This window comes from Vigna unguiculata, chromosome 1 (assembly GCF_004118075.2).
Source record: "Vigna unguiculata cultivar IT97K-499-35 chromosome 1, ASM411807v1, whole genome shotgun sequence".
Classification (NCBI taxonomy): domain Eukaryota; kingdom Viridiplantae; phylum Streptophyta; class Magnoliopsida; order Fabales; family Fabaceae; genus Vigna; species Vigna unguiculata.
In genome coordinates this window covers 40,551,160-40,564,479 of record NC_040279.1, presented here as the reverse complement: position 1 = coordinate 40,564,479, position 13,320 = coordinate 40,551,160, and the positions used below count along the sequence as shown (strand labels likewise).

General features: G+C 31.9%; 1 protein-coding gene across 3 annotated transcripts; it reads left to right on the top strand.

Annotated features, from left to right (window-relative positions):
• The first annotated feature begins 8,661 nt into the window (after window positions 1–8,661).
• Window positions 8,662–13,130, top strand: LOC114181758 (transcription factor TGA4-like). Of its 3 annotated transcripts, XR_003603917.1 has the most exons (10): window positions 8,662–8,947; window positions 9,656–9,866; window positions 9,965–10,039; window positions 10,526–10,585; window positions 10,677–10,754; window positions 10,870–10,933; window positions 11,199–11,470; window positions 11,564–11,791; window positions 12,214–12,517; window positions 12,867–13,130. XR_003603917.1 is itself a non-coding variant. In XM_028068305.1 (9 exons), exons 2-9 carry the CDS (start codon window positions 9,708–9,710, stop codon window positions 12,364–12,366), a joined length of 1,089 nt encoding a protein of 362 aa, XP_027924106.1. In that variant the 5' UTR covers window positions 8,662–8,947; window positions 9,656–9,707; the 3' UTR covers window positions 12,367–12,742. The 3 variants fall into 3 exon arrangements, 2 of the variants coding, with proteins under 2 accessions (XP_027924106.1, XP_027924116.1); XM_028068305.1 differs by lacking the exon at window positions 12,867–13,130 and having other exon boundaries at window positions 12,214–12,742; XM_028068315.1 differs by lacking the exons at window positions 8,662–8,947; window positions 12,867–13,130 and adding an exon at window positions 9,021–9,142 and having other exon boundaries at window positions 12,214–12,742.
• The last annotated feature ends 190 nt before the right edge of the window (window positions 13,131–13,320 follow it).

Below are 13,320 nucleotides of genomic sequence, written 5' to 3'. Positions count from 1 at the left end.
TCTTCTCCTTCTTCTTCTTCTCCTTCTCATTCTTCTTCTCTTTCTCCTTTTTTTTCTTTTTCTTCTTCTTATTTTCCTTCTTCTTATTTTCCTTCTTCTCTTCTTTTTCTTCTTCTCCTTCTTTTTCTTCTTTTCTTCTTCTTCTTGTCTTCTTATAAGGAGAGATTTGGGCGGGAAAATTTTCGCTTCCTTTACCGACGAATTTTTTCATCGATAAATTTTCGATAAAAAAATTTGAATTATCGACGAATTTTATTGATAGAAAAATTCGTCGCTAAATAAAATTTGTATTACTGACAAATTTTTGGTCGATGATTAAAGTTTGAGAATCCGTTGATAAAATCTGTTGGTAATTCAAATTTACCGACAAAAATATATTCGTCGGTAATTTCAGTTTTTTTTTTTTGTAGTGAATTCATATTTGATATATATCTCTAATTATATTTTTATGAAATTTTAAACAATAATATATAAAGTAATAATTACACGTATATGAAATATGACTAAGTTAAAACCATAAAATCTTATTATCAAAAATAGAACTTAATCCTAGTGTATTATTCTCAAAAATATGCGTGGGCCTTACTTCTTGTTGTAATAATAATTCAAACTAAAAAAAGTTGTCGTTTTGAAAAATTGACTTGATTCAAGGTAAATTGATTAAAGTATGCTCTATTTTGAATTAGGGTTCATCTTTAAAAGAAAAAATAAAACGTACAAGACTCAAACTCTTCCTTTTGTCAAGTAACTATAATGTTTTAGTTTTAACAACACAAAATATTAAATAATTTATTGTATCAAATCAAGATGGAAAAAGGTTCACAATGGTTAACATAAAAAGAAGGGGACAAGGGATAAGGTGGGGTTACTCGAAACACTTCCGCATGTGAACTATTATTTAAGGAAAGACATAATTGTTGTTTTTATTTACTTATTTTTTAAAATATAATTATATTTCGAAATGTGCCGTGTATGACGTAGTTTATTTTTCTTATATATAAAAGAATCTGTAACAAATAATAAATTATAATTTTTTTCTTAAAAGAATTTGTATCTTATATTTATATCTTTCCTGGCACATGCTATTTAAAAAATAATTTAAAAATTTTCAAATTTAAGTTATCTTCACGTTTTAATAAACTGAAATGTAAGTTTATTATTGTATTAATTTATTTTAATTAAAAAATTTAAATTTTTGTTTTGATAAATTGTATCAATAAAAATAATTCTTATTTCTAAGGATTTAAAAATATTTAATTTAAAAGTAAATTATTTTTCTATTTAATATGATAAAATATTCCTTGCGACGACTAAAATATATAGTATCTATCCTTCTGATACATTATTTTATTTTCCATCTTTTTATAAAATTCTCCAATGTAATCCTAAATGCAGTAACATGACTGATTGAATAAAAGATCTCCCAATTCTTTAAGCAGTCTTTATTCTTTAAATAAAGAAATAAAAAGATGGAGAATCAAATAAAAAGTGTTTTTTTTTTCTACAAGGATCAACCAAAAAATGATTCCTTTAAGTATCGGTTTATATATTTATAAAACATATAAGGTTATTCTGTCTAAAAAATATATGATCGTTCTTAATAAATTTATTTTTCATTAAAATTAAATAAATAATCTCAATAATTATTATATTTTTTTCATTAACTTCTCTATTATCAAAAATCATTTTTTTTAATATTTATCTAATTATAAGAACAATTGCTTTTACACGTTATACTACCATGCGCCTTTTGAGGAATTTGCTTATTAATCAATATGATATAGAATTTTATTTATTTATTTATTTTTGCAATTTCTTTATTTTTTTGGGCACATACTTTGTTTCTTCTGATGCCATTATTCTTTAAATATTAACTTTTTTATGATTAAGAAAACAAAAATGTTAACCAATTAAATAATGAAAATATACGTGTAATACCAAGAATAAGACTAGTTTGCATCATCAAACTGAAATTGTGTTACCAAACATGGTTGTGTGATATCACTTATAACATTAAAAGAAGATTCAGTGACGCAAGAAGAAAACATGATCCATAGAACATAGAAGCAGCCATAAAAACACAATTCTCCTCCATAATCTGCAGCATGCAAAACTTTTTGTTTACGTGAACATATCTCAAATTGCAAGTGTCTTCAACAAATCATGAAAGTAGTGTTAACAACCTCTTTCATTTTTTTTTTCCTTTTTCTTTTCGTAAACATGTAATGTTCTTGTCTCTTACTTTATTTATTTTTTTGGTGTTTGGAAAAATACCCAACTTGAGATGCTGCTGTTTGAGAATCTAAATTCTTGCATAATATAGGTGAGAGGCCCCAATAGCCATTCTTAGTGCAACCCACTTTGTTTCGATTGCCATTTGGAATAAAAAAAAAATGCCAATGGTGTGTTTGGTTGACCTATCATTTTTCATCATTGATTATTCAAAGAAAAAAAATATATACAGAAAATAGGGAATATGGGAAAGAAAATCAGTCGCAAATGCACCCACCACTATCATTATAGCTTTATACACATCATTTGACACCGAGACCTAATTGCACACAATTATTTAAATTTATCGAATCTTTTTTAAATTATGTCTTCTTTTTGTTAATCACGTAATCCAATTCATATCCATTGCTTATTGATTAGGCTTCTTTTTCCTTTTATAATTACAACAATTTGTCCTTTTTTTATTATTAGAATTATTCAGTTGACGACGCCATTGTACCTTACAAATGCACGAGGCCATTGTCCCTCACAACAAGTACAATGGTCGACCCTTCTGCTTCCATGATTGTCTCTTGCCTTTTCCAATGCACGTATGGTTCATTCCTTTCAAATATATTTTAGAATAAATTAGTTTTTTTTTTATATGTATATACTAACCTTTTTATTTTGTTTAAAAATGTTACATAAATATTTTCTATTATTCGGATCTTATGTCCACTTATATTATTAGATTATTGTATTTGAAGAAATGGGTAACTACTAGATCCCAATAATTTAGCAAGAGTAGTAGAAGTTTCTAGACCCAAGACAAAATGGGTAATTTTGACTAAAGGGTGTTTCCAATTTTACTTGAAAATTAAAGTTTTTGTAGGGTAGTGTAGTTTAGGGATGTCAAAGCGGACCAGGTTTCGTTGGGCCGACCCGTCGACCCGCCAATCCGCTAAAAGAAGGGCGGGTTGGGTTAAAAATTTCAACCCGTCAACTCGTTGTAATCTGGTCCGCATAATTCGCCAATTTAGCAGGCCCAAACGGGCCAGTCTGTCCTGACCCGCTAATCCTTTTTTAAAAATTTTATGTTTAAAATTAAAAATAATTAATTAATAAAACTTTTTATATTATAGAAATAAATTTAATATATATATATAATAAATTTATAAACAAAAATTTTAAAAATTAAAAAAAAAAGAGACGGCCCAGTCTGCCGACTTGTCAGCCCGCCCTAAAAAAAGACAGATTACAATATCTAACCCATTTATTAGTGACGAGCTAGTCCAACCCAGTTCGACCCATTTTTGACGGGCCACGGGCGAACCAGACTGACCTGTTTTACCACCCTAGTGTTGTGGGTGGCTTGGATCTTCATTTTACTGTGTTGTTTTCCTTTGTGGGATTAGGATCTCTACATACACTTTGTGTTTGACACTATTGAAACTTTCGTTTTTGTTTTATTTAAAGAAAGTGGTGGCGCAAGAATAAAACTTTTTTTTTTCATAAATCAGTAATAGCAAATGTCATGGTTTTCCCTTCTTTCTCATCCATTATTTTCTACTTTCTCTTTATCCTTTCTTTGAATGCATTAATTCCTCATTATACACTCACTCACATTCCTTTTTCTCAGTTTCACTTTTTCTGCCCTTTCCTTCATACACATTAACCTCTACCAGTAATCTAATCCAACAATGGATGGAACTAAAAACAAAATTAAACCTTCAAACTAATAAATATATTCTGTTTTATTTTCATAAAAAAAAAATACTAGTATTATCGTAAACTTTAAACACGTTTAAAATTCTCTCTAACACAGTTTATTATAATATTACCATTAGAATGTCTTTATTTGAAGTGTGTTCAAATTTCTTTACATGTTGATTAGATTTATTGATAAAATTCAAATTTAAAATCTTTTTTAAGATTCCAACAATAACACATAAAATAATTTAAAAATACACAATTTCGTATGCAATCACCTCAGCATTTTCTTTTCCTTAATTAACAAGTTATTAATTCTTTTACTTTGCAAGTGAATACCTCTCCTAGTGCAATTTCTGACTCAGGCTTCTCCATATTAACCAAACTCTAATAAACAATCTCCACTGTCATCCTGCCAAATTATTTCCACGGATTCTTAACTCTTTATTTCTTTCTCCGCACTAAATTATTTTCACAAATATATATGATTAGATGTAAAATTATGTAAAATTGATACCATTGAACCCTTACCACTAAATCAAAAGTTATAGTCATTAATCAGAATATAATTTTTTTTATTTAAGAGTGTAACCGCCAAAACGTTACACTTAGCCTTTGTCACGATACAATTAATGTTATCTACAATAAAAAATATATGATACAGACAGATAAAAAGAGTGTGACATTGGCAATGGGAGTAAATAATTTATATATTTATTGATAGTTTTTTTTTAGAGAGAGAAAATAGAGAAACAATACAAATGAAACATGAGTTATATATATAAGGGATTAACATCCTTTATATTAGGAATTCAAGTGTGAGTCTAAGTCCCACATTGACTATAAATGAAAAAGTAGAGTACTATATAAGGATAAAGATTCATAAACTTATTGTTTTAAGATTTTAAGTTGAGAATAGTGTCAATGTCTTATATGATTAGACTCAAGTTTCATTAATAAAACTTCCTCCTTAAACCTAACACCTGGTACCAGGTAAGTGTGTCCTATTAAGATGAACGACATTACGATAAGGGAAGTGATATTTATTATTTCTAATACTAAAATACCAGATAAATTAAAAAGAATTTTATTTTTCTTATCTGTTGACTTGTGGGAAAGATTAAAGTGTGATTGATCTCTTCCAATCTTGTCACTAGTAAAAATCAAGCAACAACAAAGAGAACAAGTAAAAGAAAATGGGGAAAGAAAAAAAGTATGAATTGTTAGTTGAGGAATGTTGGGCCTACTTGTGCTGTTAGGCTTGTAGAGATATTGTTAGAACCAAAAAGTGTGCAAAAGTAGATTTGGATTCTCAAGTTTGGAAAGAAGGGTTATTTTAAAGTGGTAGGCAAAGGTAAACTTCCAATAAATTAAACAAAAGCGAAAGAACCTTACCAAGGAAATGACTCACTTGTGACTAATTATTAGTATAGAAAAATATAGAATTGATTATTCAAAACATTAATGTAAAAATTTTCAATTACTTTTTTGGGGTTACTATTATTATCACAACAGTGTAAAATTTACATACATTTAAAATGAAAAAAAGTAAGAATATGTTATTAAAGTGTGGATTCAATATTAACTCGGTAAATTTTTGGTTGTGGTAAAACAAAATTGCTAATTTAAAAGTAATGGAAAACTAATAAAAATTAAAACCCATTCTTTTAACAATTATTCCTACGACGAATTAAGTTTCTGGGTGTCAAGCTGTACCTGTCAGACAAATTATCATGTTCTTTTCGTTTTATTAGCAACAAATTTCTAATGTCACTTTTCCTTTTCACCTCTTTTTATGATAAAGTTGGTAAAAGTTTGTCCAAGCCAAAATCGTAACGAAAACTTGTATGGATATGGGTCTAGAATCCTGCAAATTCACGGAACCGACAACAACATTTTTAATAGTCTCAACCATTATTCTTAATGATTCTGGTTTATGTTTGGTGAATACGAGAATTTATACATGGTTGGAGATAAAAAAGAAAAAAAAAAAAAGAGTTGATCCCATAAGAAGGGAACTGAAAAAATGTGTGATGATGGTGATCCTCGTCCCAACACTATCTGAAAGGGCAATATGTAATATGTGACACAAAATAGGTCTGTGGTTTCGAGTGATCCGTAATTAAAATATCGAATGAAAAGACAAAAGGGACAAAGAATGACATGTAGATAACAACTTAGGGACCGAGTTTTTTTGAACCCTTTTGTCTCAATGCAAAACTTTGTGCGCGCTGCATCGCGAACCATAATCTACATTTTAATTAATAATCATATCCTACACGCAACACCCATCATCGTTCGCATTCTAACTGGTTAGTTTTTCACCAAACAAGATCGTGTAAAAAAAAAAATTAAACATGGAGAAACTATTGCATAACAAAATATTTCTCAGGTTGTGCTCTTTCCATATAAAAAAAAGATGTGGGTCTCATGCTCATTTCATCTCTGATATATGCTCACGTCATTTTACAATAATATAAATATTTGTTAGAAATTCAAGTGTGAATCTAAGTTCTATATTGGATAGAAATGAGAAAGTGAAGCACTATACAAGGATAAAAACTCATAAATCCATTATTTTAGAATTTTGAATTAAGAGTGCTCTCAATGTCTTATCTTATATGAGTAGGCTCAGATTTCATTGGTGTTATATCTCCTCGTGAAACGTCTCTGAAAATTGAAAGATTGGTTGAGAGGGGTTTCTTTTGTTTTCTTTTCTTTTTTATGAATTCATTATACCACTAAAGTGTTCTTTTTTTTAGTGCAAGTCTATTTCATTTTCATTATTATAATGCCCCTTTCATTTTTTTTATAAGCTCATTACATTGCACGCAACGTAACTTATATAAGATTTAAATACCGTATAAAAATAATATTTACTTGACAAATGTGTATTAAATTATACATATGCATTTAATATTTGGATGACAATTGACATGTGATATTTACCGCATTCCGTAATTGGAACTTAATTATTCCCAAATTATGATACAGGAGTTTAAAAATATTTATTTTCTCATGTAGAAATATTTTTAATTACAAAAACATTTTTATTTTAATATTTATGAGAAAAGACACGATAAGAGAATAGATTTCATGAATAAAATTATAAAACACTAGCAATAGGTTTGGACACGTACCCATTGAGTAGGGTATAACATAAGTACGGATTTATTTTGAAGGCTGAATCATGATTCTAAACATTGCTTTACGCATTGATGTTAAGTTAAGAAAAAATAAAATCTTAAATGCGGATATTCGTATATGGATACCTATCTACCATTCCTAATTAACAATAAGAGTTAATATAACAGTTTAATAATAATAACATATTTTTGTCGCAAATCTCAAGTTTAAGAAATGACACAATTCTTATTCTGAAGACAACTTAAATCTGAAGACTTCTAATTAAGTTAAAATGAATTAATGATGTGGATTTACTAATAATACGATATATGATTATGGAGGATGGAAATGATTAATATTTGTGTTAGAAATGCAAGTGTGAGTTACATTGGTTAAAAATGAGAAAGTAAAGTACTATATAAGAATAAAGATCCATGAATCTATTGTTTTCAGGTTCTGAGTTAAGAGTGATGTAAATATCTTATGTGGTTGGGTTCATGTCTCATTAGTGAAACTCCTTTATAAACCTAACAATTTGTTGATTAAAAATGAAAGATTAATATTGTAAGATACTAGAATCCATTTAAAAGATGTATTTTTTTTTTCATGTAAGAGGAAGAATTGGAACATCTAACAGCATTTTTAAAGGAGAAAATTATCCTAAGATGTGGCAACATGGTGGTAGATAGGACTAAAGATTAACGTTAAAGAAATGAAAACGAATGAGTTAATGTGGTAAGATGGTATGTTAGTTGCATTCGATGCTCTGATTTATTAGGCAGAAATGCTTTTGGTATATTTATGGTGGAGGTGGTGAGGTCAATGGTTAAAAAAGTAGAGTGGGATGCATCGAATCAGAAGGGTAGAATAGGGAGAAAAAAAAACATGAAATCACAATTATTCCAATTCCAACAGGGAGAGACGTGAGGATCTGCCAATCCTATTTTATTTCAACAATAATCTAAACTAATAGTGCTAACAACCATGGGATGCATACGTACAAATATTCGTATTAATTGGCTAATAATTTATACGTTAGGGTTTGTGTGTGTATAATGTAAGACATGAAAAAAAAAATTGAAATGATTAGGTTTTGTCCAATCTGGTGTGAAGGTGTGACGTCTTCTTCTACTCCAAACACTCCACACCACCCTTCGTTAATCATATAAAACTCATAATTTCTTGACTTTCTAAAATTGTTGGTGCCCGCATTCTACCTTGGTTATCATTTCTCACAAATTAATTTCGTGGATGGTGACACCAATAATACCTTATAAACCGGATAATTAAATACAAAAATAGCAAGTACATTAATTAATTATTAAATATTTAGATAGAGTGATGGGTGTTGATAAACATTCCGGTGGCGGTGGAACAGTAACAGGAACAGGAACAGGAACAGGAACAGGGTTGAGGTCTACCTGGTGCGCACATTAGCGATAGTGGAAACATGACGATGAGTGTGACACTTGGGTTGTGAAATATATTTGACTCTCTGTAGATCAACATAAGCAAGCAATTAGTAATTAGTAACAACAACAACAACACACACAAAAAGAAAAAAGAAAAATAAAAAAGGTTCCACCCTCTAATAAGAAGGCACAAAAAGTCGTCTCTTTCAATTTTATTTGTATTTGTACATATACATAAATAATGTAAGGGCATTTAAAAATGGGGGGCTATGTTTGTGTATGTTTTTTTAATATATATAATTAAAATCGAAGGAAGAGGTGTGTCTCTGAAAGCGTCGTCTTCCGAACTAACAACGCAATGATGGAGTGATAGGAAGGGTCTAGCGTTCTGCGGTTCTTCACCACGCCATGCTGGCATGAGGATTTTGAGCGGGAAAATAATAATAAGACAACGTAAATAACGTTTCTGAAAGTGGCTTTATAACAAGGTTTGGCTTTTTGGATTTTGTTTTTTCAGTTTTTGTGGATAATTGAGTAACTGTCGAGGATGGGAATTGGTACAGATCAAAGTTTGTTTGTTGTACTTTTCCAACTCAATATTATCATGACATCAATGGGTGGAGGAGATACCTGGGGAGATTGATGACTTTATTTATCTTTGTTTTGAACTGCTATGATTACCGGTACTTTCTTCCGGAGGTTGTTAAAACTTTTGTTGCCTTTGGGAAAAGGGAAAAAAGGGGGCTACGTAGGATTTGGTTTTGCGTTCCTATATTTGCGAAAAATGATGAGGTGGTTTGTTACCTTATTAATGGGAAAATCGTACAATAGATTCTTCTGCATAGGCGCTGTCTGTGGCGGTTGTCGTGCAAACGTGGATGAGGTGGAGGAAGGAACTAAACTAAAACACGGTTTAGTTAAATGAATTATGCGACTTTTGTGCTTCTCTTTACCTTGTGATGTCTGGTTTTTCTTGAGATTTATGGTTCTGTATGTTCCCGTGTGTTTTTAGCTAGTAGTTAAGGAATTTTACTCTTACTTCTGCTGGTTTAAACAGTGCCAACTACATAATCTACTCTTGTTCTACTTCCTGCTGGTGCTATGATGTAGGATTAACAGAGTATGAACTGGGTATTAATCTTTGAAGTAATAACGGTGTTTGGCTTATAATCTTGAATGCATTTTTTGCTGTATAGGTATACGGTGAATGGTTATTCTTGAGTTGTGGCAGTGATCGATACTAAGAGCATGAATTCAGCATCCCCACAGTTCGTTTCCTCGAGAAGGATGAGTGTGTACGATCCAATCCACCAGATTAGTATGTGGGGAGAAGGCTTCAAAAGTAATGGTAATTTAAGTGCATCCATGCCTTTAATAGACGAGACAGACATGAAGTTAGATAGTCAGGTGCGAGTCCACTACTAAATCTGTGCTTTGTTTCCTTGCCAAATACGAAGGCTTCTTCTGCCAACTAACCAAATTTGTTTGTGCTGTTTCATACCTAGTCAGAGGATGCTTCTCATGGAATACTGGGAGCACCTAATAAGTACGACCAAGAAGCTAACAAGCCTACTGATAAGGTAAGACCGTGTTTTTTTGCCCCTTCTTTCCCCCAAACAAAAGAAAAGAAACAAGGGTTATTTCTTGGTGGTGTTTTGTTACTTTAAACTTTGTGAACTCTGGTATACTTCCTGCAACTGATTTGTCAGCTCAAATTCCCTGCAAATGCAGATGTAGACAATTTTGAGCAATACAATTTCAAATTTCTTTCATCGGGTCATTTGTCTAGGACTAAATGTTTTGCATTTTAGATACGTTGTCATTTTGAAGGCTCAAGGTTTGTTCTGTAGGGTGTTGTTGTATAATGCAACGAAGTATTATTCAAGCCTTGAGTTATTGGGAATGTTTTGGCTCAGCCTTTTCAGTTTTGTTTCCTTTGTGTGAGTGAAAAGTTTAGTCCTGCCATTTTGAACTTTGAGGAATCTGTATTCAAATTGGATCCATACTCTCTTTTATGCCCGTATATGGTGGAAACAAATAGGAACCTAATATGATGAAACATGCAGATACAAAGACGTCTTGCACAAAATCGAGAGGCTGCTCGAAAGAGCCGTTTGAGGAAAAAGGTTTGCATGTTTATGCATTGATGGATTGTGGTATTTGGTATTAGAGACTAGATACACTAATGTTGGTGTTGTTTCTGATATTGCCCCACAGGCCTACGTGCAGCAGTTAGAATCAAGTCGTTTGAAGTTGATGCAGTTGGAGCAAGAGCTTGAACGTGCAAGACAGCAGGTGTGGGGAAGATGAGTTAATATACTTTTAGTTTCTCTAATGGATCACATTACGTTGATCATCGACTTTCTTCCTTTGCCTTTCTCTTTAATATCTCGATGCAACAAAACTGCAGGGAATGTACATAGGTGGTGGGTTGGACTCTAATCATCTGGGTTTTGCTGGATCGGTAAATTCAGGTTGGTACTGCAACTATATATTTCCCTGCACAATAAATTACACATACATCTTCTTTTAAAAATATTATACTTATTGTATGTTGATATTCCTATGGCATTGCAACTCCTGAATTGTTCAGAAATTTTCGTGTTGTCATGCAAGATTACCATAGATTGTTATGGTTGGTTTGTAATATTGTTCCTAGTTTGCATGAGTATCCTTTCTTCTTGTATTAGAATCAGTTTTCCAGTCTGTTCTTGCATTCTAATAATACCATATTTGCAGGAATTACAACCTTTGAGACGGAGTACGGACACTGGGTGAACGAGCAGAATAGGCAAATCACAGAACTGAGAAGTGCTTTAAATGCTCATATCGGTGACATAGAGCTGAGGATTCTGGTAGATGGTATGATGAACCACTACGCTGAAATCTTTCGCATGAAATCTGCTGCTGCAAAAGCCGATGTGTTCTATGTCATGTCTGGTATGTGGAAAACAACGGCCGAAAGATTTTTCCTCTGGATCGGAGGCTTTCGCCCCTCTGAGCTTCTAAAGGTGACGGTTCATATTTAATAAATGCAAGATGTATAAAACTTCATTCCTAGAATGTGTAGTATGGTTGTTGCTGACATTTTATTTTAATTGCAGGTTCTTGGGCCCCTGATTGAACCTCTGACAGAGCAACAACGGTTGGATATCTATAACCTTGGACAATCATGTCAGCAAGCAGAAGATGCCCTGTCACAAGGTATGGACAAACTCCGGCAAACTCTTGCTGATAGTGTAGCAGCTGGACAGTTCATGGAAGGAACGTACATTCCACAGATGACTTCTGCAATGGAGAAATTGGAAGCTCTGGTGAGCTTTGTGAACCAGGTAATGTTTCTGCAGACAATTGTGTAACTTAATTTGTAGTTTTCTTCCGTTGTTAATCCATTCCAGAAAACAAACTACTCTAGGACTTTAAGATTTACAATTCTCATAATATAACAATAGGATATTAAACTGAACCCGGTAAGATATCCTATTAAATGCTGAAATGCGTTCTTTAATTTCTCTATCTCCGTTTGTCAATCTATCTATTTGTCTTTCTTTTTTCTTTTACACTTTTCTTGTTCTTGGATAATCATGAAAGAACTTTATGATCAGAAAGAAAACCTAATCTCTTTCATAAAGCAACATTCCTCAAGTTAGTTTTGATGGATTCATAGTAATATTTCACGAATCATATAATAGAATTAATTCTATAAGTTTTTAAAAAATTTCCTTTGTGGGAAACAATGGTGTGTGTGAAACAGGCTGATCATCTACGGCAGGGAACGTTGCAGCAGATGTCTCGAATACTTACAATCCGTCAGGCTGCTCGATGCTTGCTTGCTTTGGGAGAATATTTCCAGCGCCTGAGGGCTTTGAGCTCACTCTGGTCTAACAGACCCCGTGAACCTGCTTAGTCTCATAAACAAACAGGTTAAAGGAGCCAAAACTTGTAACATGAACGTGATGTGATGATGAACAACATTGGTCAGTTTCTTTGGCCAAGAGCATCACGTGAGGGTCCAGGTTGCTCACATTTTTCCTGCAGTTTTGCGTTATGGAGAAGCTGTAAATACCACTGCTCGCTCATTTTATGCATACCAGTCTGTAAATAAATTAATTTTGGACGCATGGTGTATATTGGATTGTTGCAGAATGAAATATTTAGAATATGCCATGAGCCTGTGTGGAAGTTCGTCATGTAAAATTCATATAACGTTACTTTGTTTGCTTTTCAAAATCAATCCACTTTTAGACTCTCTTAGTGGACATAGTTATTTTTCTGATGATGGAGAGTGATTTGTTAGAAATATCAGTTAGTCTGTGATTGGTTTTATTAGTATGCTGTTCACTCTAATAAGCTTTATAATAAGAGTATTTATACAGTTTTGTTGTATCTTTGTTCAATCAACTACAGATGGTACTCCTTTCTTCTGCATCCACACCAAAATCTGCACATGAGGAGGCATGTCAGTGAACTTCAACAAAGAATCTGGACTCTGCATCATGGTTAAATAGCCAGAAAGAATTGTGTGTACCGGCATCATTGTTGGTGAAACACATTGGTGACTTAATCCTGAAACATTTCCATGCATTAACTAGAATACCGAGATCTTCAATTTATAGGAGTAAACAGTTTCTATGTTTGGAAGAAATCTTGGAAAAGAAAGTTTCTATGCTATTACTTTTATGCAACCAAATTCATTACATCTGAATTTTTCATGCATAGCTACTGTTTCAGCCTTTGCAGGTGTCTTCTCTTTTTTTTCCATCGGTGACAAACAGTTTCTATGTATGTATATAATGAAGCATGCATATAGGTAGCAGAGAAAAAATTATGATACAAGAAAACTGAATGACAAAACAAAAAA